At 36.8% G+C, this 24273-nt stretch overlaps 1 protein-coding gene across 1 annotated transcript in view; it reads right to left on the reverse strand.

The window, feature by feature from the left end:
• Positions 1-4657: 4657 nt before the first annotated feature.
• The window catches only part of LOC149795848 (uncharacterized), a 33503-nt gene continuing 13887 nt past the window's right edge, over positions 4658-24273 (reverse strand). Inside the window, exons 3-5 of the mRNA XM_089964146.1 lie at positions 11397-11583; positions 10607-10773; positions 4658-5006 (exon numbers count right to left, since the gene is read on the reverse strand). Coding sequence (XP_089820272.1) covers positions 4726-5006; positions 10607-10773; positions 11397-11583 — 635 coding nt within the window. The 3' untranslated portion in view covers positions 4658-4725. The remainder of the gene's footprint in view (positions 5007-10606; positions 10774-11396; positions 11584-24273) is intronic.

The raw sequence follows: 24273 nt of genomic DNA on the forward strand, positions 1-24273 counted from the left end.
TAATTAATTGCCCATACAAGACATCCATTATTAAACATTGTATTTATATAATCGTCAAAAGTGTTATGTTGTGAATCCGAAAATCACACCCGGTTATCAAGTAGAACCCAAAGACAAAGACGAAAAGGACGTAGTGATGCAGTCCAGATGGCCAGAACAGGAATAACATTTAGTCTCCTGTTTTGCCAAACACCTGACGGAATAAAATACGAAATTGATCAAGAACGATTGATGTGGATGTCAAAACGATCATCTCAGTCAAATTAAAAGCAAGAATATATGATGCTGAGTCAAGAAGAAACATTGGATAACTATCTGGATGAAGCTTGGAGTCTGATCTCCGAAAAAGCAGTGTTACATCAGTGGTATAAAAACGTGTCTGAGCATTCCTCTCCTTCACCGATGGCTTTAGAGATCCATCACATCAAAGCTCTCTTAGCTCAGAGTGCGGAGACAAAGAGAAGAAACGGATAATTTTCAGACACTTTCAAGCAAACATTCTATGAAAGAAAACGAAAACAAAACAACACAAAAAATCGATCGTACACTGCTTCTTTGAAAACTGTTATATGTGCTAAAAATAAACTGCCTCATTGCAAACCTCCATACCATCAAGCTTATTTCATCATCACGGACGGCAATCATCTCCCAGGAACCCACTGCGTATCCGTCTACATTTCCCGTGATGGTTGAGCGGAGTATTTTGATTTCGTATGGATTGCCACATTTGGAAAACATCGTTGACTTTATGAGAAGAAATGCCTTGACGACACGATTCAATAATGTGAAATTACAAGGTACATATTCCAAGGTGTGTATACAATATTGTGCGTATTCTTTCATCAACACAATCAATGATATTCTTTTGAACACTGAGTGGCTTATTGTGATCACAACTCTTCTAGAAACGATGACAAATTAGATCGAAATGTTTGTGACCATTATGGTTATATTTTGTCTTTAGCTAGAAAACGCTGTGTACATCACTGGCCCAATGACTTGCATCAGTGGAAGTCTAGATTAACTTCACAACGTTGTCATCATTCTCATAAACTTTGTTATCTGAAAAATGTGTTTGTTTTATTGTTAAGTCTTAATTATTGGTAGTGGGTTGTTTGAATAAAAATAAAAATGCTGTTTTAATTTTTTATCATGATATATGCTCTTTGACTCCTCTCTATCCCTTTCCTTGTAATTAAACCATCATAGCGTTCCGACTCTAAACGTTGTAGGGATATTTTATATCTCGTCCGCGCACGAACTGTATACCGTGAGGCAGTCTCAAGTCTGACCATCCATTGTTGACTCATCCTCCAATTAAGATGTGTGCAATACTATCCGAGCTGAACGAAGCTTACGTGAATTTATATCGTGTCAGGCATTGCCAGATACCGAAGTCTGAAGATATAGAAAATGTCCGAATATTGAACGTGACCGAAGACCTGATAGAAGAGCTCTTCAGATAGGAAATCTAGCAGGAGCAAGAAGAGTGGACTGGATTGTACAGACTTCACAAGCAAAGAGAATAGAGAGAACAGCAGAAGGAGCAACAGCAGGAGCCAGACCAAGGATTTGTTGACTGCCGTGTAGACATGAAAGAGTTCTCCTTCTCTATCCGGAGAAGCTGACCTATCCTTTGGGAAAGCCTGTCGCCAGACTGGGACACAATCTTAGACGATAAAATATTGCCATAACCTCCCGTCAACAAAGTCATTCTTTTTTTAGGTCTACTCCAATACTCTACAAAAGTGATACTAATTAATTTGCAAATTGTATGTGAGCAAGTTAAAACATAGAAGTGTTACCATAAGCACTTTGCTTCTTCGTTTTATGTTGAAATAGAAATGTATCTACAAGCACTTCGTTTCCATAGCTTATCAAATTGTATTTTCTTATGCAGTTAGTGACTGTAATTAAACCGTGAGTGTATGTTTCCTTTTCGTCCGCTCTTCCCATTTCTTGTGATAATATGGGCAATGTAAGTTTTATTGTCAGGGGATGTTTCCTTTACGTCCGCGATTCACATTTATAAGGAGAAATCGTTCGTCAGTCTGGATACCCACTGGAATCGCCGATGTTTTTTGTGGTGCCCTGCCTGGGAGGTGCCAGTACTAAGCTGGTGCATCTGAAATTTTGAAGAAAACAAAAACAGCCCTTTTCGGGCTAACCAAATCAAGTTGCCAACTTCAGTGAGTGTTGAGTAGTGTGTCTGTAAACACTCACTAATCTACTGGCGTGATTGTATGTATGTGTGTGTGTTTGCATGAGCTCGCGTACGCTTGTGTGGATAGCAGAGTGTGTGTTTGTATGAGTGTGCATACGTTTGTATAGATAATAGATTTGGGGGATTGTAAGCGTTCGCGTGAATAGTAGATATTGCGGTTTTCCTCCTTCCCGTGTGTCAATAGTACATATTTTTTATTCTGAATAGTAAATAATAGGTTTTTTTCGCGTGTGTGGATAGTATATTTTGGGGTTTATGATTGTATATTCTGGGTTTGTATGCGTTAGCGTACGTTCGTATGTATAGAAAATTTGTGGGTTTTTTCTCCTTCCTGTGTGGGGATATTATATATATGGTATTGTTTTTCCTCTTCTTATATGTAGATAGTATATATTAGGTGAAGTGCGTGTAAGGGATTGTTTCCTTCATGTCCGTGCTTGTAGTAAATATATCTTAGTGGTCGGCATTTGGCTACCTCAGCGTTCACTAGTCAACACCTTTGGAAACATGAATTTGTTAAACAACTTGAAATACAGTTTGTACTCGATGGTGGATGCAGCCTATGTAATTGAAAGGTTAGAACATGACTGGAGGTATCCAGTTACCAAAGACTTTGCGACAAGACAATTGACCAGCTTGAAAGTCACCAGGGATCTAATGAAAGGCAAGATAGAGGAGAAAGTGAATAAATTAAGAGGCTTCATTCAGCTTATCTATGCGAGACTGGTAACACTGAATCCGGTCCGTGATAATGTAATGAAAGTGAGGTGCTTTTAACAAGACACTGAATTTCACAGAGTGTTCGTTTGTAAAGTGAGAGCTATTTCAATTAAAGAAAGGGAGGAAAAACAATAAGAAAGGTGCTGGAAGAAGATATGAAAAAGATTAAAGAAAACTGTTCTAAAGAAAGTAAGGACAAAGACAACGGAAGGACAAAATGGGAGTTTGAACAAATGAACGATAACTGGATGAAGGTGCAAGAACCGTTAGATCGACTGAACATCCTGAATGGATACCAGACGATGACAAGATTACAATTAAGACATTTATCTGGTAATGATAGCAATATTTAGCTTCATGTGTTCCATTAAATATAGTGTGAATGTTTTTTGCCTATGTATGTTTTAATTATACTTCATACACATTATGAATAATTTATCTTAGAAAATTATTTAATAAATGATTTATTTTAGAAATATCCCTGCTGAAGTACAGTGAGGCAGTACATATTAGAGGGGAGATCAGTTTTACATGCCGTCCATGCAGAGAATTGAAGAGGGTATAATTTGAAGCAACTAAAATATAAGAAATCATGTTTACCACGTATGACCATGATAGTGGAAGGTGAAGACAAAGATGAACCCAACTTTGTTGTATATATAAACAAGTAAAAATATAGTTGATTAACTTCTCATAAAATTCGCGGAGTTTATCCAGAAATGCTGCTGACAAATCGTAAAACTAATTTCGTCATGATGAGCGTTTATTGAGGCAAATTTTGCATTTAATAAATATACCTTATTCATTTACAACAGGTTCTAGTGAACATTGCTGTATCAGATAAAGACCAGGACGAGCCAGTAGACACGCCTTTTTGGGGGTTAAGTAAGTGTTTAAACTTCATAAGTCAATACGAGGAATGGATGATTTTATTGTCATTTGCAATAAGGTAAACAACAGTAAATTGGCGTTGGTGTGGTTTTGATGTTATATATATACGTATGGGATGCCAACATCCTGAAAAGATGAAGATATTTATCAGAGACAGCCAGTAAATATAACAGTATTGACCGAAGAGAAGAGAACGTATTTATTGAAGCTGTGACATTACGGAATGTGCATAAAAAACGGCTGCTCTCCTGAAAATAGTAGGTCTGATTTGGTCTTACAAAGGAATATATGTACTTAACACATTGACATATTTTAGAAAATTACGAAAACTATAATTTATCGCATATATTGGAGAGAAATGTTGATATTTTAGCAAAACTAAAGTATGTATGTAATGTACATGAGTAAATGTATAGCTTGGTGTTATTGTACATCATAAAACATATATTTGTTTCCATTAAGTGTGATAATTAATAGAAATAAACAAAACATATGGTTATTTAGCATTCAGTGTCTCCAATATTTAAATCAATGTTATCGATTTTCCAAACATTAAGCATTATTTTCATTTTCTTTGAAATTTTATTTTGTGTTATGTAGACTCAAGCGAAATATTGAAAATTCGTGATGAATAAAGTCATCAGCATTTATAAATATTCATACACACATACTTATATACATACACAAAACAGTTGGTTTATTTGTAATTTTAAAGATAAAAGAAGTGAAACATTTGTCAATTTTTTGTGATACTATACACTGCATATTATAAAAGTAATTATCTATCAATATTACGATAATCTAAACTATCCAAGTCTTTATGATAATATAACAAAATGGTTGACAATTTGGTATCTGAAGAATACGTATTGATTGAACATCTGATCTCTCTAGAATATATTTTCACAATAAACCCCCCAAGTGTTATTGCTTGTGCAAATGTCCGTACTGAGGCCGCCATTTTCTTTACAGCTTTCATTCGATTTTGGTGATAGCATGGTTCCGTCAGACAACCAGCCGCATCGGCATTCGTCGTAACCACGAGCCACTGCGTCCTCAATAGTTTTCCTTGAAGCAATCGTTAAGCTGGCATCTGTGCATATCTTTATCGCATTATCGAAAGAAAATGGTGTACAGTCGATCGGTGCGGGAACAAATCGAGTTGTATTTGCTGCAAATAACAAATTTGAATCGGATCAAGTTGTTCTCAATGCCAAAATGGATTGCATCTTCATAAAAAGAGATATGCATAAAAGTGTATAATATTAGCTGTATATTCTGTGGTGAAGACAACATATAAATTAAAAATGATCCCTAGTGGGCACGGAAAACTGATTCAGTTCTCAAAGTCTGTAATATTAATGTTTTGCCAGATTACAATAGTTTTTGGTAGGCCTGGCAATACAAATCAGTGTATAATGTACTCGAGAAGAAACTTAAAAAAGAACATTGACATATTTCGCAGTTGGATCTTGAGAAAGAACTTCTGTGAACGTGTCTACTATCAAACTGTGGTCCGGTGAAATATCGTCCATGACATTTCTATAGTAAATGAGACATGACGGCTGTAATATGAAAATCATGTCAGCTTCAACTTTAGATAATATTATCCACACGTTTGCTACTTCCGTAAACAGGTACGTTATGACTTTCTTCCGGTTATTATTTTCATCCAATCGGGTACCTTCAATATGTTTTCGTTTAATACAGCGTTTAATGTTTCACCTCAAAGGGGTTGGTTCATGTCTTTGACCTGGAGTCAAATATTATTTTGACAATACGTGGTCATACTCAACAGCAGTGTTTGCAAGAAAAGTTGTGAAAACGCATAATCGACTCACTGTAACCCTTTTTAAGATATCAAACATGTTGTTTCACCTTCAATTCAATTTTTACAATTTTAATGAGACGTTGACCAAAAAACTGTACTTATGGTTTCTTAACCTTGAATAAAGCTATAATCTTGTACTTCTACCATTGGAAGACGAGATGTATCAATCATACATTGATGTGCTCTAATTTATTGCAGATTGGTTTTGGAAGACCTCCGGTATTAATTGCGCTGTTGACCATAATACATTAAACATAATTGATTGTGATATGGTAAGATGTTGTTTTCAGTCAATAGTTAATACAAAAATGGATGCTGTAAATAAAAGTATCTTAAGTTTGCACAACATAGAAATTATTATCAATATTTAGATGGGAAAAAGATAATACAACAAACGCGCAACCAAACAAACAAAATTTGAAAAAGGACATTTCATTCGTCAGGACTGGCTGACGAAACTGGTGAGGCGCGGTTGAGCATGGTTTTTACGGTTAATTTCCACCGGAAACTACCTTCTGTTACATATTGTATCTACTAAAGCTAGTAAAAAGATTTGAAGTAGTTAACTGACCGGAGTGATTGGCTTTGAACAGCATTTGTGTAGCATGGGGCTAACTTTACATTCCCTGTTAATTATTGTTTTTATTTTGATGAATTCTCAGAAGAAAGGTAGGTTTCATTAGCATATTGCTTCCATAATGTTACACTTTGGATGGAAGAGTACTTGAGATTGGCAATTTTATCAGTGTTATACATATTATCGACACTTAAACAGCATGTGTAGATGAGAAATTGGGTTGTGAAGAACAATAACTTTGAACATTTGCGTACTTGGAATAGACTTGGGGAGAGGGATCAGAAATTAAAGAGAGGATACTATAGAAGGTATGGTTAGACAAAGGTGCAAGCACAAACAAAGAAGGGCATTTAAGAATTTAAAGCTCGAATTAGACAATCACCTGGGACAAAGAAAACAAATAACGGTGTAATGTTCATATAGTTAAAATACAAAAATATGGAGAGGGAACACGAAGGGATTTTTATTTTTTACACATTACTACTGATACGAAATAAGAGAGTAATATGAGCAAGCAAATGATACAAAATTTACATCCGTGTAATGAGGATAGAGTTAATATGGCCAATTATATGCGCAGATTTGGATAATATGGTAATGTTTTCAAATGGAACAAAGATATATTCTGTTTAAGTCTTGTCCTGTTACTAATGTGCAAAGCTAAATGAACGTGACAAATTCCACTTTCAAAAAGATGCATGATTAAAGAGATTTCAGTAATGCTGCAATGTTTCCGGAACCAAACGTTTAAATATGGTACATCTAAGAAAGAAACAAAACACTCCCAACGTGTTAGCAGGACTGTAAATTATTTATAAATATGGACTAAGTTTACTAAGCTCTAGAGAACCACATCAGGTTTTTATAGGCTTTTTCCTCAGATACATGTTGCTAAACAATTCTAGGGATTTGCACCTGCTTCGGAAGGAGGAATCCTGCAAATAAATATTTGACATGAACACTGAAGCAGATTATTCAGACGAGCGTCACGAGCGTCAGGATCACTAAAAACATGATTGGGTTTTCAATAGTATAAAAACCAGAGGCTTGAAAGCCAAAAAAATTAGAAAGAATTGTTTGCTTTGAATTCAACTTGATATCAGAAAACGAAGCCCCTTTCTTAACCTCAACCACACAAGCACTATATATGGCAAAATCAATACAGGACTTAGCAAATCAAATGTCAAAAGACTCCCATATGTATCAGATTGTCGTGCTCCTATTCTTCAAATATTCAAAACTAGGTCACAGGCGAGAATGCGCGCGTGTGGGGGGTATTAGTGTCTGTAATTGGATTTTAACGTAGCTTTAAAGACATTTCAGTCATATAACTACAATGTCTGCAGTGTGACAATTTATTGTGCTGTCTAACACTGAGGCCTCATGCCGCAGACATAAAGAATGATATCCCACCCAGTCACATTATCCCGACACTAGGCTCACCTCTTCATGCTGAGCGCCACGCGAGGCCGCGGTTAGTTCCACTTTTTGTAAGTCATTGGTATGATTCTGCCGGGGATCGAACCAGCATACTCCCGTATCCGAGACCGACGTTCTAACCACTAGGCAACCGGACAGATGGCGAGAACGTAGAAACAGTCACTAATCAAATGTATTGTTAGGAAACCGGGAGCAATATATCGCTAATTTAGTTTATCATGGTGCATGGACAAGACGTGCACGTGAGCGTGACCGCGGAATAAATATTATCTGGCATTCATAAACATCCCTTTGATGTTTGAAATGTTAATGCACGACATAAATATTATAGATGGAATTTTCCTTGTATGACAATATACATTATTCCATGTGGTGGTTCCCCAGTTAAACATGTTATATGTACTTGGAGTGGTGCATTAGTCCATTATAAGGTACGATTTAGCAATAGGAAATACATCTAGGTGAATATTGGCCGAAATTATCTACCCTTGCGTAACAAGCGACTTGAGAGGATTGTGTAGTTAGTATGAATATGCCAGAAGTAAGTGTAAGAAAAGTCGAATAACGAACGTATCATTAAACAAAATACCTTTAAAATGTATGCCCTATTTAAGGTGACAGATCTTGCTATTTTCGACAACATATTTCCTGTTACACATCATAAGAAATATCAAAACTTTATTCTTGGGGATTGCGCAACTAAGAATCTTGAATCCGCATTCTTGCTAGCATGTTGCCAGTCCCAGCATGATAGAGGTATCTGAGTAGCTTCTCAATGACTGTGGTGCCGAAATTTATAAGGGTGTTTATCAGGAAAACGTCGAGCACAACAGTTATCAAACAATGTAAGTTTGGGATTCTCGTCGTTCAAACAGTTATGCTGCAGGACAATTCATGGTATTGCACCGATCCTGCGCCAATAATAGTATGGTAATGCCGCGGACGAGGACGTAAAAGCAACATTACATTGTCCACATCGACTAAGCATTATAGAGCACGTGTCGGAAGGCACAAGACGCTTCACTGCGGCTGGGCTCTATGTTTACAAACTATTACAAATGCAGAACGCGAAATAGGAAATTTAAATTAATTGTACGGGTGCCTGATTTTCTACCTACTAGCAGAAACACCTTATACATCCATAAGAAATGGCTCTATGAAGTGAAACAAGTCAAATCCAAATGAATTACACAATAGACAAGATTTATATATTTAGAAAATGTTTAAAAGGATATATGAAAAGGAATGGGTAAATGATATTGACACAGTTATTCGACTCATCATATAAGATGATTATTGAAAGCGAAATGGGTGGCGAGTAATGAGGACCCAAGTTCGGATATGTTTCTATAGTACAAATGGCGTGTAGAAACAATAAAAAGATAAGGTCTAAAATTATAATAAACTTTGGAGCAACAAATCTCTGAGATTTTTCATTATGTATCCGTATTTGCCTACGGAGAGTATAGGCCACACTGCGCTAGTAAATTATGAACTAAATTTAAGCACACCAGAGAAGATCCGAATTAATTGCTATCCAATACATTTTAATACACGTGCTATAGTCAACACTGAAGTACGTAATGAGTGCACCTTGATTTGATAGTACCCTTAGACTCCTCGTATTCTTACCCAGTAATACAAGTTCGAAAATGGAAACAATAAACCGAAATTAGATCTCACCAAAGGATATTCGCAAGTGCTTCTCCCTGATGCCTGCATTTTAACTGCAATCACAGCTAATGTGATATAAAATACTTTCAGGTACTGCTATTTGGTTTGATGAGAGTTATCTCATCGAGCTGTCGTCATATGCGCAAGTTGGTAAAATGCACGGAAAATGTAGATTATTTCGTTGCTATATTTTTTGGAATACGCTTATGTACCACAAGCATATCACGATATTAATTAACTAGCTCGACAACCTCCCCAAAGGCCAATTTAACAGCAAGAAAAGCCAAGTGTAGTAGTACATATTCTAATTTGGGATGATCATGCGATCCAGTAAGTTGATCAGAGCATTATAACAATTAACTGGACAAATAATAATAAGGCAATTATATACATTTTTAGACTATTTCTAGATTATTGTTTGTTAAGGGAATGCTTTCGAATTATGTTTCTATTGTTAGCCCGTAGACAGACCAGATACGAAAATGGCAGCTTATAAATAAGGAAAGGAAAAGCACAAAACAATTCATTGTTAATAATCAATGGTCAGTCCTTTGTTCAAGAAAACATATTAGTTTCCTGCAGATTTTGAATAGCTGGACAATTATTATTAGACATATCCCTGATAATTTGTTCCGATCTTTGTCAGATGTTGCAAAGCTCTTTACCTCATGTGTCAATAATATATAATCAAGCACTTTGTTGGAATTACCAAGCATACTTTACCCAAGAGATTTAACAATATATGGGCACGGTATGAGTGGCTGTTGCCATCAGTGATTAACACAGAATCAAATATATAACATTCTCTATAACGATTGCACAAATTTGCCCACAAAAGCAGATGATTAATTTTAATAGCATGGGAAAACCTTTTATTTGCTTACCATACATATGGATAATCACTTAAGTAAGAAGCAATAACACTCCTGATATCAAACAACACAATTATTAAATTTAAAATTAGCAATATTAATAAGCTCTCCTTCTGATTCATATTGATAATTCAACTACAGTATACAGCCGTATCTCTTCCAGGATAATTTATGTTTACCTTTATTAAGAAAGGTTCATCATTCTAAAGTTATATACAATTCTTAATTTATAAGAATTTTAAATTTGACATTTTATTGACATAATATATCCATCATTTTCGTCAGGACGCTTTAGATAGTTCTATGCAAATAATGCCCCAGCGGAAAAGACCAGGACTCTACGTTCTATTTGAAATAATGTTAAAATCAATGATTACCACAGAAAAGTCCTCTATATTTGTCAACAGTGCCCAACGGACAAGCATTACATTTGGAAAGTAATTCATCATAATACTCGTTCGACCCGCAGCACCTGTCATTCCCTCTGAGTGACACAGAGTCGTAAACATTCCGATTCCTTGTTTGCTCCACTGCATACAGATTCCTGCACAAAATAATTCAATTTTCATAATTTTAGCATCGATAAAAACATATTGCAGATTGTATTGATAGAAATGAAGTCAACAATATGCGATGGAAGTTTAAGCATGAGCTGATGTCATTTTTAACCGCTTTTAATTGTTATGTTAGCATACAAAAATTTTTCAATTAGATTGTCAAAATTTATTACTGACTTGCCAGAATGTAATGTGTTAATATACTTAAAATCCAAAATAATGTACTGTCTTGTGGGGAAGAAATAATTTTTGCGCAAATGTTGAACCAAATTTCATTGACAGCAAACTTTATGTAAAATAAATTGATCATGCGGATTTGAAATGCATTTAGACAAAGTGTACTGTAAAACAATAATAATACAAATGTGTTTCAGATTTGTTACAAATTAATTGTTAGTGGATTTAATTTATGTTATGTCTGAGAATAAAGATTATTCAGAATACCACCTTACTTCCAGTCATAGTAATCATTACTACTACTGGGTTATTCTATGTAAATAATCTTAACATCGATATATATATATATATATATATATATATATATATATATATATATATATAACATCAAAGACAGAATTGAAACTTTGTAAGTGAAAAGAGTATTACATACTTTGCAAATCCACTGTTACGTTTCTTCTTTTTCAATGAAGGAATTCGACATAGTTGCAACGCAACTCTTAACGATATATCTGTTGAAGGCAAGATGAGTATGTCCTTTTCGTAGCCAAACAATTTAATATTCCATTGTGCATAGATAGATGGACAGATATTACCTAGAGAACTACATGCATGAAACGCTGTAGAAAAGAAAAATAATTAAATAGTAACTATCAACACCAAACGAAACAAAGATGAATATATGAAATATACCTAATGCTGACCGTATGTCATTTATCAGAATGGAGTATATTGTTTACATAAATAACTAATACATCATATATATTCAAATAATTATTCTACAAAAATTAATTTGTATCTATTAGCAGAATGCGTACTAATCAATATAATTAATATATTGATGCATGCAAATTAGAGGTATAAAGGAATTTCGAAAAATATGAAAAAATGAAACGTAATATCAAAAAGCCAATTTTTTTCTCTCTCCCTCTCATATATATATATATAAATATATATATATATATATATATATATATATATATATATGTGTGTGTGTGTGTGTGTGTGTGTGTGTGTTTATGCGTGTGTGTATGTGTGTATGTGCATGTATGTATGCATGCATGCTAACATGCATGGATGTACCTACCCACGTATGTTTGTATGTATATGTGAGTGTGTGCGTTTGTGTGTCTGTGTGTGAGTGTGTGTGTGTGTGTGTTGTTTATCCGTGTCTGTATTGATACTTGTATTATGTATATCTAAATTATGTGCAAATTGATGTTATCGTGGATGGTAAATATCATTTAATAGCCAATATATTAAAGCCCATGTCACATTGTTGATCAAAACTTTATTTATTCATCTTTTATAACCAAAGTTTGGATTCATTGAACAAGCTATCTGAAATGAGCTCTTCTGCGAAATAATCAAGATTTTAAGTCTAAAAGTTCAAATACTCAGTTTAAAAGTAAAAGATGCCACCACTTAATTCGTTCCACGAAATAGCTCGTATTTGAAAAGTAGTGATGTGATACATTCGACAAATTCCGTTAGTGACAAATCTAATACCAACATTTCGTGCACGTTACGTCCACAATGAATCAATGGCGAATAAAGAGGGGCATGTCTGTTTTAATTTTAGCGTATCTTAGAGGAAAATCATGCATTAGATTAAAATGAGACAGGGTTTAATGTTGGAGATCAGCTTGGGCGCTGGAATATGCAATGAAGCACCAACGTGGGCTTAAAATAATCCGAGATAGTGAGGTTTCAGCTTCATGTGTTGGTAACGGTGACGTCATTAGATCTTTTGTTGCAGCTTTTGAACGAAATCGGTTGACTAAGGGATATAATTTTAGACCTACATTAATATTTTGTAATCTCTGCATTGCATGTTAACGTTCTTGTTAGTCTGACTTCACTGGCTTCGGTTTTTTATATTTTTTATTTGCGTCTTCTACGTTTTCACCAGCCCTATACGAAATAAAGTATTAGTTCCGTCGTCAATAATGGTGTTATTCTGGCCAATTATATCTTTTATTGTATGAATCTGTTACATTTCAGGCTAGTCCGTACAACAAAGATTTTCTCCTGTAAATTCTTGTTATATATAAGTATAAAGAGAGGATTACAATAATGTCCAAACATTTCTTACATTCTGTTCTGACAATGACCAATGCTGCTGTCTAACATCGCATAAATTCATATTACGCAACCCTTTAAAATGCACTAAATAGTCAAACTGTAAAATTTGTACATGGTTCCTCTGAATAATAATGTATATGAACATCAAATTGCATCTACGTTTCTTTATTGGTTTATTTACAGGATAATGCCTTTCACAATATGAGTTAATGTTTAGCTTGTTTCCTGTAAGATATTGCACATGTACTACTGTACTGAGTGTAAACATTATTAGCAACTAACCTACGAAATGCATTATGATTGTGTTCCTTGTCAAAGGAATAATTTGATTATGTACTTTGTTGATTCATGCAATGCCCTGTAAAACAAGATGGGTAACCCTTCACGGTAATCACTGTATTATATATTGCTGAATTAGAATACTTATCAAAATAAGATCCATTTTAGACACATTCATGGTGGCTGAGGTATAGCTGTGTCATACCTGTACCACTTGACACCTCAATATTTCTCCCTCTTGTGATTCAGAAGCAAATATATCCCGTTTATGTACTTTCAAAAAAATAGTCCTGACAAATCCTTTTATCTATCGATTTCGCACTAAAAGCACACGCACATATCAATTAAATATGTCCATTCACGTTATTAATTTAGCATTAAATATCAGGTGTCAAAAATATACGTTTCAAGGTTATGGTGAAAATTCATTTCTACTCCACAATAATTGTTAATTCTGATTTTCAATCTGTTTATATTACTGTGAAGAATATTTAAACAAGAAGGTCTCTACAGTTTTAGAACGTGTGTATTGGTGCGTTTTTTTTACAACTCTGTATACTTCAATTTGGTATATTCTTTCTCTTTCCTTACATGTCTCAAACAATTTTATTTGCACTCGATTTTTTATTAGGATTATATTTATGTTTGCTGGTTTTGCTTATAACATATTCACTTTCCTTGGTTTGCTTTTAACATAGAAGTGCTATTGCATTTTTCCAATCTAATATATTAGCTTTATGTCCACGTGAGCTCAGTTTGGGATTACACTACTTTCCCTTACATAATCAAAATATGACTCAAATAAATACAATTAATCAACTCGTTTTTAGTCCATTTTAGATGATTGTTATATTGACATTTTACATATCTCCCTTTATAGCATGCAGTGACCATTAGGCCTGAATTAGATGTCACATGGTAATAGTGGCATTTATATAGCTTCTCTATTTGTCATTTAATATTGACAAAAATCGAGTTCCACCATGGTACTTGTGGTTAGAGATTTGCCTATTCGTTGACTCATTGAATTAGTTAATTGTGAGGCAGAATTTCAGATATAACAGTCATCTTTGTATACAGAAAATAAAAAACATATTCTAATACAACTAGTGCACCATCTTTTAAGTAATACATTTATTGTAGTTATTTATATCAGTTTCAGTTATCTAGATCGCACGTTTAGTTTCATCATTTACCTGTTTAAAATTTACTTAGCTGCTCGTCGAAGGTTTTGTAAGACGATATTCACGTTCACGTTCACGTGCGAAAAATGGAACAAGCTCAGGGACACGATAAGAGAAACTATGGCGACCCTGTTATTAAAGAAGCGAATCCATCAAGACTGGTTCGACGAGAACAACGATGCCATTGAAAATCTGCTTGCCAGAAATAACAAAGCATTCATGGACTGGCAGAATGACACAAACTCCATCAACAAAAAAGACCGCTTCAAATTCTATCAAGCTGAGGCTCAGACGCAAATCCGCAAGATGCATGACCATTGGTGGGAAAAGAAAGCTGATGAAGTGCAAAGCTATGCTGACACTAACAACTCCAAAGAGTTCTATAACGGCATCAGGTCAATCTTCAACCACGCAAAGTCCAGCTCTGCGCCCTTGATCGCTGCAGATGGCATTACACTAATAAAGGACAAAAAGGATGGCATTAAGGAAAGATGGAAAGAACACTTTAGTCAGCTCCTAAACATGCCGTCATCGGTCAGCCAATCTGTTCTTGACCAAATATCTCAGCAGCGAACGCACTACCAACTGGATATTCCACCAACGATGGAGGGGTTGAGGAGGGCCATTAAACAAATTAACTGTGGCAGGACAGCTGGAAAGGATGGTATCCCAGCGGAAGTGTACAAGGCTGTCAGTGAACAGACTCTAAAGGCATTCCACGATGTGCTAATCAGCATCTGGACGGAAGAAGAGATGCAAACGAACTCAGGGACGCATCAATCAAGACCGTCTATAAAAATAAAGGCACAAGTGTGGACTGCAGTAACTACAGAGGCATCTCCCTGATGTCCATAGCTGGCAAAATACTTGCTCGCATCATCCTCAACAGGCTTATTGCAGCAGTGTCAGAAGATAACCTCCCCGAGTCTCAGTGTGCTTTTCGCCCAGACAGCAGCACCGTTGACATGATCTTCGCAGTGAGACAAGTCCAAGAGAAGTGCCCTGAGCAGAACATGAATCTGTATGCTGTCTTCGTGGGCCTGACAAAGGCTTTTGATACAGTCAACAGAGACGCACTGTGGGTAGTACTCAAGAAACTTGGTTGTCCTCAGAAGTTTACCAACCTCATTCGGCTCCTCCACGTTGACATGACTGGAGAGATTCTCTCAGACGGTGAATCCTCTGAGCAATTCCCAAAATATAATGGTGTCAAACAGGGCTGTGTACTTGCCAGGATACTCTTCAAACTCTTCTTCGCACAGGTACTGTTCCATGCCATCCGTGACCTTGACATTGGCATCTACATTAGGTATCGCCTGAATGGATCAGTGTTTGATCTCCGTCGCCTATCTGCAAAACTAAAGACACTAGAAAGACTCATCATTGAAGCACTTTTTGCAGATGACTGTGCCCTCATGGCCCATGAAGAGACAGCAGCAGGGAAGTTGTACAGACCAGTGCGTCCAGACCAAATAAAGCTTCCTACGCGAACTTTCTGCGTAGAAGCCTCGGATTTCATTTTTACAGCCTTCTACGGAGATCAATTTTCGTGCATTCCAGACCAAGTGCATCGGGTGGTCGCGCCGTGTGTGTTAGTAAATATAGCGTCCGAGACAGGAAAAATAAATGTCAGGGAATAAATTTTTTGTGTTATTTTTTTTGTTGCATGGTGGGGCTGCTTTGGCCCATTTTACGTCACATTAAAATGATATACTTGAAAATAATATGAGTTCGAAAACTAGCACAGTTGGAGAGCCTCATTCTGCTAGATTAGCGCGAGAACAATTAGCGGCACTAAAGAAACTTATTCCAGTAAAAAAATTATTCAAGGAAAAAGTTCGTGAGCACGAAGATACGCAATATGAAATTACCGAGATATCGTCAAAATGGTTAAAGCCAGTTACCGAAGTAACCGAAAGAGTCTTTTTTGGCGACGAGGACGATCCGGATATCAGGAAACGTGGAATTCTTCCCGTGTTGAGAGGTATCGAGGAACATTCACGAGTATTACCGGAACGACTAGCAATACTAGCACAACAACACGGGTAACAACCAGGAGGAGGAACCCCTGCAATTGGTTTTAAAATAAGTAAAGGAAAACCTGGAGGAAGAAAACCTGGAGCAGGAAAGATGCCTCTTTTCGAGAATACACGCAGAAATTTTACCGAGGAGGGCTGGGAAATGATATTACGGCCGCTATCGCTTTATGAAATAGATGATTTTGGTAGGAAGGCGGAAGATTATTTTAATGAAAAAGAAAGATATCTATCAGAAGAAGGATTAGGCAAAATGAGAAACCGCGATGATTGGTATAAAATGTTATATAGAGCCTATTCGGAAAAACCACAGGCAAGAAGAACGGATCCGCTTTTTAGGAGATTTTTGGTAGCCGCGGTGGAAAGAGAAAGATATAATGTGCAACAAGCGGAAGAAGAAAAGCAACAAAAGAAAGAAAAAATTCAACAAGCGAAAGAAAAAAGACGACAGGAGAAAGAAGAAAAGCCTAAATCTTCACGGAAAAGAAAAGCAAAATTAAAAGAAGATATTCAACCACAGGAAGAAGATATTCAACCACAAGAAGAAGAATTTCGACCACAGGAGTTTGAATTTCGACCACAGGAATTGGAAGAAGATATTCAACCACAGGAATTAGGATCTAAACCAAAAGAAAGAAGTCAGCCTCAGGAAAAAAAGAAAAAACCAAAGAAAAAAGATAAGAGCGACCAGGAACCAATATTTCATCCAAGCGACTACAAAAAACCTGCGGACGAGAGAGTTCGAGCATTAACTGAGGAAGAAATTGCATCTCGTTCAAGAAGATCAATTGATTATAGTAAATCTGCCGATTATTATTTGAGGGAAGACAATATCGATATACTCAAAGACGATTTTAAACGATTAGAAATTGCTGCGAATTATACCCCAGAAAATAGAAGATTATTCTTGCGAGAAAATTTCATTGATACAATCAGATCAGGAGATTGGTCGGCGATAATTTATTTTGGTAGTTTAAGAAAGCCGATAAATTACTACGATCTCGGATATTCAGATTTTTTAAAGGAGATCAGTGAACATAAAGAAAGGCAAATGAAACGATTATCATTATCACCACCACAATATCCTGGAAAAAGCGCGACACCATTTGGAGATCCTAGACCAGGTACGCCACCACCGCAAGATCCTAAAATAGGAAGCGGATATACCATTTGCCCTGACAGCGTCGTCAACGATGTATCTCGCCTCGAAATATTAATCGGAGGAAAGCGAGCCGGAAACAATTCTTCTGAAATAATCAACGAGGCCTCAGATATGGTGTTATTGATTCCCACATTTACAAGGAGCTCGTTGACGAACTCATCGATTAAAACAACATTAATTGAAATAACATGATTGTTCACAAACATCAACGCAGACCTAGACAGGTCCGCATAGTTAACTCTCGATTGCCCGTATATAAATATATTCACGGTAACGGATTAGGCGATATCGTTGGAAGCCTCGTCACGCGGGTAGTCCCTAAAATAGGACCCGCAGCCAAGCAAATTGCATCAAAAGCAATAGGAAAAATTGGCGAGACTGTCATTTCTGGTATTGGTAATTTGGCCAGTAAAGGCTTCGATTTTGTCAAAAGCAAAATATCAAATTTGATGGGCAAAAAAAGGCAGCCCGTCAAACTACCTAGCACCAGCGAAATGCCCGCCGATGTCAGTAAAGTTATAAACGACGCAGCAAATAAAAAAATAAATGATCTAGTACAGGAAGTTGCAAACACAAATCTAGCAAAGGAAGTAGCGAACACAAGTTTTATATCAGGCAGCGGTCTTCGTTTTAGATGAAATTCTTAATAATAAATGTTCGCACAAGTGTCAAACGAAGTGTTCGACATGGACGAGCCTGTAGGCAAGGACACATCCGTGCGTGATTTCCAGTATTTCTCGTACGACGCAGTTGAACCAAACACATCTAATCGCTTGGAAATTCAAGTTCACGATACAACAAGATATTTTCTTCCATCTGAGGCGTATATCGAAGTTGTTGAGGAAATTCTTAAAACAGATAATACCGCCTATGGAGCAGATTTTAGGGTCGGATTTGTTAACAATGGCATCATGGCATTATTCAAGAACGCTACTTACATGATCGACGGAACAGAAATTGAGTCAATTACTAATGATGTTGACTTAGCAACAACGATAATAGGCCTAGCTAGATACTCGGATGATTTTACCAGATCAGCTGGCCCTAGTATGATGTTTGCCAAAGATAATTCTGATCGCCCCGATAGTAGGCCGTATATCGTCAGACGACCGACTGATCGCGCCAATCCTCCTGCACCCGTTGGTGTCGAAGATATGATTATTAATACTAATTCTGATTATAATCTCGGATTTGCCACGCGAAAACTCACGCTAACACCAGATCCCAGAAGATTCTCCTGTGCTATTCCGTTATCCCATATATTCGGATTTTGCAGGCATTTCAGGAAAATTATCTACGGAGCGAAACATACTATTATGTTTGTCAGAAAAGGAGATAGCGATGATGCTATCTGGCGAGAAGGTGCTATTGATTACGCTACTAACGTGATAGATGCCAATGCCGATCCCGCAAATAGAGGCCAGGTAAAATTACTCAAATTTACCCTGTGGATGCCAGCGATAACTCCATCAATAATCGAGGAAGAAAAATTATTATCGTTCATGAACCAAGGCGGTAAATCTGTCATGTCATGGCTGACAACAACAACAGATTCCATAAATACCAATATTGATGGTGATTTTACCTGGCGTATTGCATCGCAGCAAGGTACCTCTGCACCTAGGCATATCTTTATCGCTTTTTTGCACACGCGAAGATATCATCAATTATACAGCCACATGATATTTGATAGTATTGGCGCAACAAACGTGTCATTAAGGATAAATGGGCAACAAGAACCATCGGAGGAAATATCGATTGATTTTGCCAACTATTCTACGGCCCGCGCGTATCATCGCTTGCTAAGTTTCATGGGTCGTGATCAAAATATCGATACCGGATTGCAAATATCGCAGCTAGATTTTAATAAACTTTATCCTATCTATTACTTTTCTCTGGAACATCTCGATTTGGTGAAACAATCTGTCGTTGATATCCATTTCAAAGCCAGAATTACCACGGGAGGTGCTTTGCATAAAGCAGTCGCGGTGATTCTCAGCGATAGAACAATGATCCTGGAAGGCATCAGCGGCAGAATGAGAATCATCGACGCTCCTGTCGAGAAAATGTAACAAAAACCTAGATTTTCTAAATTTAGATTAAACGATTATTAATATGCCATACGAACACGTCAGCGTAACTCTGACCCCGGGTCAGATGAAAAAACTTCAAACAGCAACAGCAAAGCGATGCGGTGTGAAACTAACCCTGAAAAATGATCAAATTCAGGGTGGTCCTAACAAACTGTCGCTAACTAAAAATCAACGTGAACGTTTCACCAAAGCCAAATCAGCGAATTCCGGCGTTCATGTGAATCTTAGTATAGGCGCCATCAGAGACATGGTCAAAACAGGTGTAATTTTCCCTTTCCTAGCCGCTATTCCTGGATTATTATCCGGGGCTCTTCCGGCAATTGCAAAAGCGATAGGATTAGGTGCGGCCGGAGCTGTAGGCGACAAACTAGTACACAAAGTAATGGGAGGGCGATATGGTAAAAAAAAGGGAAGCGGCCTTTATCTAAGACGCGCCCCGTACGGATCCGGCCTAAGATTAGCACGCCCTATTCAAATTCAGATTTATTCAACGAAGCAAAAAATAAAAAAATAAAATTTTTCAGAGGCGTATTTATGCGGGATCAACTACCAGAAAAACCAAATTCCACCGAGACAGGAATAATAAATCTCGATTCAAATACTGGCCCTGGCACACACTGGGTCGCCTACGCGATTAATCCTCGCGAAGTTGTTTACTTTGACTCGTACGGATTAGCTCCACCAAAAGAATTTATCGATTACGTGTCAAAGTTAAATATTCCAATTTGGTATTCGACACTTCCGACGCAGACGTTAATGGATCCACCGATATGCGGTCCTGAATCAATTAACGTCCTTGATGCAATTTCAAAATCATCCGGTCCGTATCATAGAATCGTATTTGAATATGCCATAGATAAATATCATGGTTGATATTTACGGGAGATTCCTCTACAGGAAGAAGGAAGCAGAAGTGACTGACGTCGATCTATCAAAATTCGCAACCAGGGATGATATTAATAATCTTCTATCGCTGTCAGAGGTAGATCCTGGCGAAGTTGCTGTTTTTCAGAGCCGCGAAGGAAGATTACAAACAAGCAACGTCAAAATAACTGATATAATCAAGCGAGACGAATATAACGATCGCATTAATCAATTTACTAGCCTGTCAGATTCGGTATCGAAATCCATCGCTGATATCGCAGATATTATAGCGAAGTTGTCACTGAAGGCCAATATCGCGGATGTGGAAAAAAAGGACAACGAATTATCAGCAACGTTGCTTCTGAAGGCCGATAAAACATTATACGACGATCTTCAGGACAGAATAACAAAAAGACTTGGCAGGCTAAATAACGATCTTAAAAAACTCGACGATACCTTAGCTAAATTTAGCAAAAAAATCGAGGAAGATATAAAAACATCCGTCGATAATATCTCCACCACCGCAAACGAGCTAGCAAAGAAAAAAGTCGATCAAGCATCGCACGATGATCTTAGCGAAAAGGTAGAAAAAATCAACAGCGACATCACTAACGTTCTCGTTGATATTACCGAGATAAAAACCGTAATGAGTCAGAAAAGCGATAAAACATCACACGACGATCTCAGCGAGAAAACAAAAAAAATTAATGAGGATATTACTAAAATCAACGATGATATTAACGTGGCACGTGAATTGGCGCGTTAAAAGATCGACATATCGGTGTACGACGGAGAAATTCGAGATTTCAACACGAAACTTAATGACGCAGCTACAAAAATTAGCGATATTAGCACAAAAATATCGTCAGTGAATCTTAAAAAACTAGCGCGTATTATTACACCATCGGAGGTAGAAACAGAAAAAATTGATTGTTATGTGCCATTTGTGTTAATGAAACAAAAAAAAACAGATGGTTTCCCGAGAATAACACATTTAGTTTTACTTTTTCGATTGCTGGTGTATATAGAATATATTTTATCTCCCCGGTAAAATTCAAAGTAAAACCCAGAATTCGTGACTCTTATGAGTATCATTTCGGGTTTTTAATTCTTCCGATATACGAAAACTATACAGAAACGTTTACATTAGAACCGCCAGATAGAACGTTTCAGATGACAGTTGAATATATTGTAATTTTCGAATATTTATCCGAACTTCCACAATCAATTGATTGGGCAAGTTAACTAATAAATGACTGCATCGGACTACCGATACAATCAGGCGCGTTCATGGCAGGATTCGTTAAAAAAACTCCTCGACGAATATCAAACAAAAATAAAAAAATATCAGCGCAGATTAGTTGCCATCGATGTTGCTGTGTACGCGGTAAGTGCAATTATCGCCGGCGCAGGGATAATCTTATCCGCGGTAACAACAATCGCGCCGATCGTAGCAACGATAATAATCTCGTCGACAACGACAATCGCCGGTGTTCTCAATATTATCGCAAAAAAATATCCTCATGCACAAACGAAAAATTATCTCTGTACACGAGTAAACTATCCCAGGTCAACGAGGCGTATTCGAAATTATCATCGCTGCTTTCTGAGAGTCTCAACGACGGCGTTATATCCGATCTAGAATTTTCCATGATGGTAAATATCTATTCTGAGATTGAACAAATGAATATCAATAATGTCGGAACTAGCTCAAATCGTGACAAACACGACACCACCGATAACAACGCTGATATCGGCAAGTTCAACCAAGCCAGAATTTAGTATCGATTTTCCAACACCAATTAGCGTTAAAGAAATTGCGCTGTCACAGTTACGCGTCTATAACAGCTGGCCCAATGTTAGATCAAAACCATTCGGTAGATTATCGCCGAATAATTCGCTTGTTTTTGCCAATAAAAACCGTCCCGATGGAACTCCCGATTGGATCGTCGTTGGCATACCAACAGGCAGTTACGAAATTGAGCAAATCGATAAGGAACTTACCAGTAGGATATCAAATATAACCGGCGATGCTAAGCCAGGAATAAAAATATTAGCACACGAACCAACGCTGTCATCGATAATCGAGGTAAAATCGCCATATATCGTCGATATTTACCAATCATCGATTAGGACAGTGCTAGGTTGGCCTGAAATCCCACCTCTGGAAAAACCAGAAAAACCAGATGTTTTTATTCCAGGTTGGCACGAGGAAGCTCCTCCAGAGCAACCGGAACCAAAAAAATCTGATTTTACTACTGATGAGGGATGGTACGGAGATATCAAACACAAGTCTCTAATCCTCACTGCCATCGGCCTCGTGAACATCCACAAATTTAACATGTTGATGTTCGCTTTTACTTTTAGGGACGAAAGAATTCTCTCGTGGTTGGTTCTTCCCCAAATTCCCCCCGGCGTGAAAATCTTCGACGCTACTAACATTAACAGGACAATATTCCCCATAGAAGGCATCATGATAAGAAAAACCATCAACGAATTTAATCAAGAACATAAATTACATTTAAATTTATTGCGGGAATCCTTTCATGAATGCATCTTAAATAAATCAGGTTCATGCAGCGAAATTATCGGACGTGTGAAGATTTTAAATCAACTCGCGAATGATGTTGAATATTATCACGACATGTTCATTCGGGCGATAACCGATGATATATCAATTGCCGATTATGTTCTTCCTATTAGCAGCTTCACGTTGATCAGAAATTCAGGAGAAAAACAAAAATTCATGAGAGTATTTGGATTAACCGAGGAAACGCTACCAAATTTCAAATTTCCCGATTATGACGTTGATAAAATGAGAAAATCTGTTACTGATACCATCGATGAGTTATTTCCGAAATTACACGCCGCGTGGGCTAAAAAAATACAATCAGAATCAATTCTCAAACACAATAATGATCAAACGGAAGGGGGACGGCATATCTCGCCAGGTATCGTTAATATAACAGAGGTTATCGCGATTTATCTTCACGCGGACGTCGTTGAAGGTAGCTATAACGCAGATGCGTCTGTGTCAGAGCAGGTGCAGCAGGGATTTATCTTATATTCGTTTTCACCTAGCGCATCTCCGGGTTTTTTGATAATAAAAGAGCCAGTAAATCCGTTTTACCTGCGATGCCACAATCGATTATTATCGGACCAGAATGGAAATTTGCTTGATATACGCGGGGAAACACTGAGTATCAACTTGCTGGTGAGATCGTAAAAAATCTGCCCGCCAGAGAAAAATAACCAAAAAAATAAATAAAAACCAGGAAATTTTTCAAAATTAGTAAATTTCTTAATTTTGATGGGGTAAATACCCGTCAAATTGAGTAATTTATATAATTTCGTAAATCTGTTGGGGTAAATACCCGTCAAATTGAGTAATTTATATAATTTTATGTTTTTGATGGGGTAAATGGTAGTCAGAAACAAGAAAATTGCACAATTTCAGTAAAATAATTAAAAAAAATAATAAAAATTAGAATCGGAGATTCTTGAAATTTTGTTTTTTTTTTGTTGATAGAAATTTTTAAGAATCTTCGATTCTAATTTTACTCTCATCAACCAGCTTTTTTAGCTGCCTGACGCGCGAGCTGGTAAT

Source organism: Sinohyriopsis cumingii, chromosome 7 (genome assembly GCF_028554795.1).
Source record: "Sinohyriopsis cumingii isolate HCF-2022 chromosome 7, ASM2855479v2, whole genome shotgun sequence".
NCBI classification, from domain to species: domain Eukaryota; kingdom Metazoa; phylum Mollusca; class Bivalvia; order Unionida; family Unionidae; genus Sinohyriopsis; species Sinohyriopsis cumingii.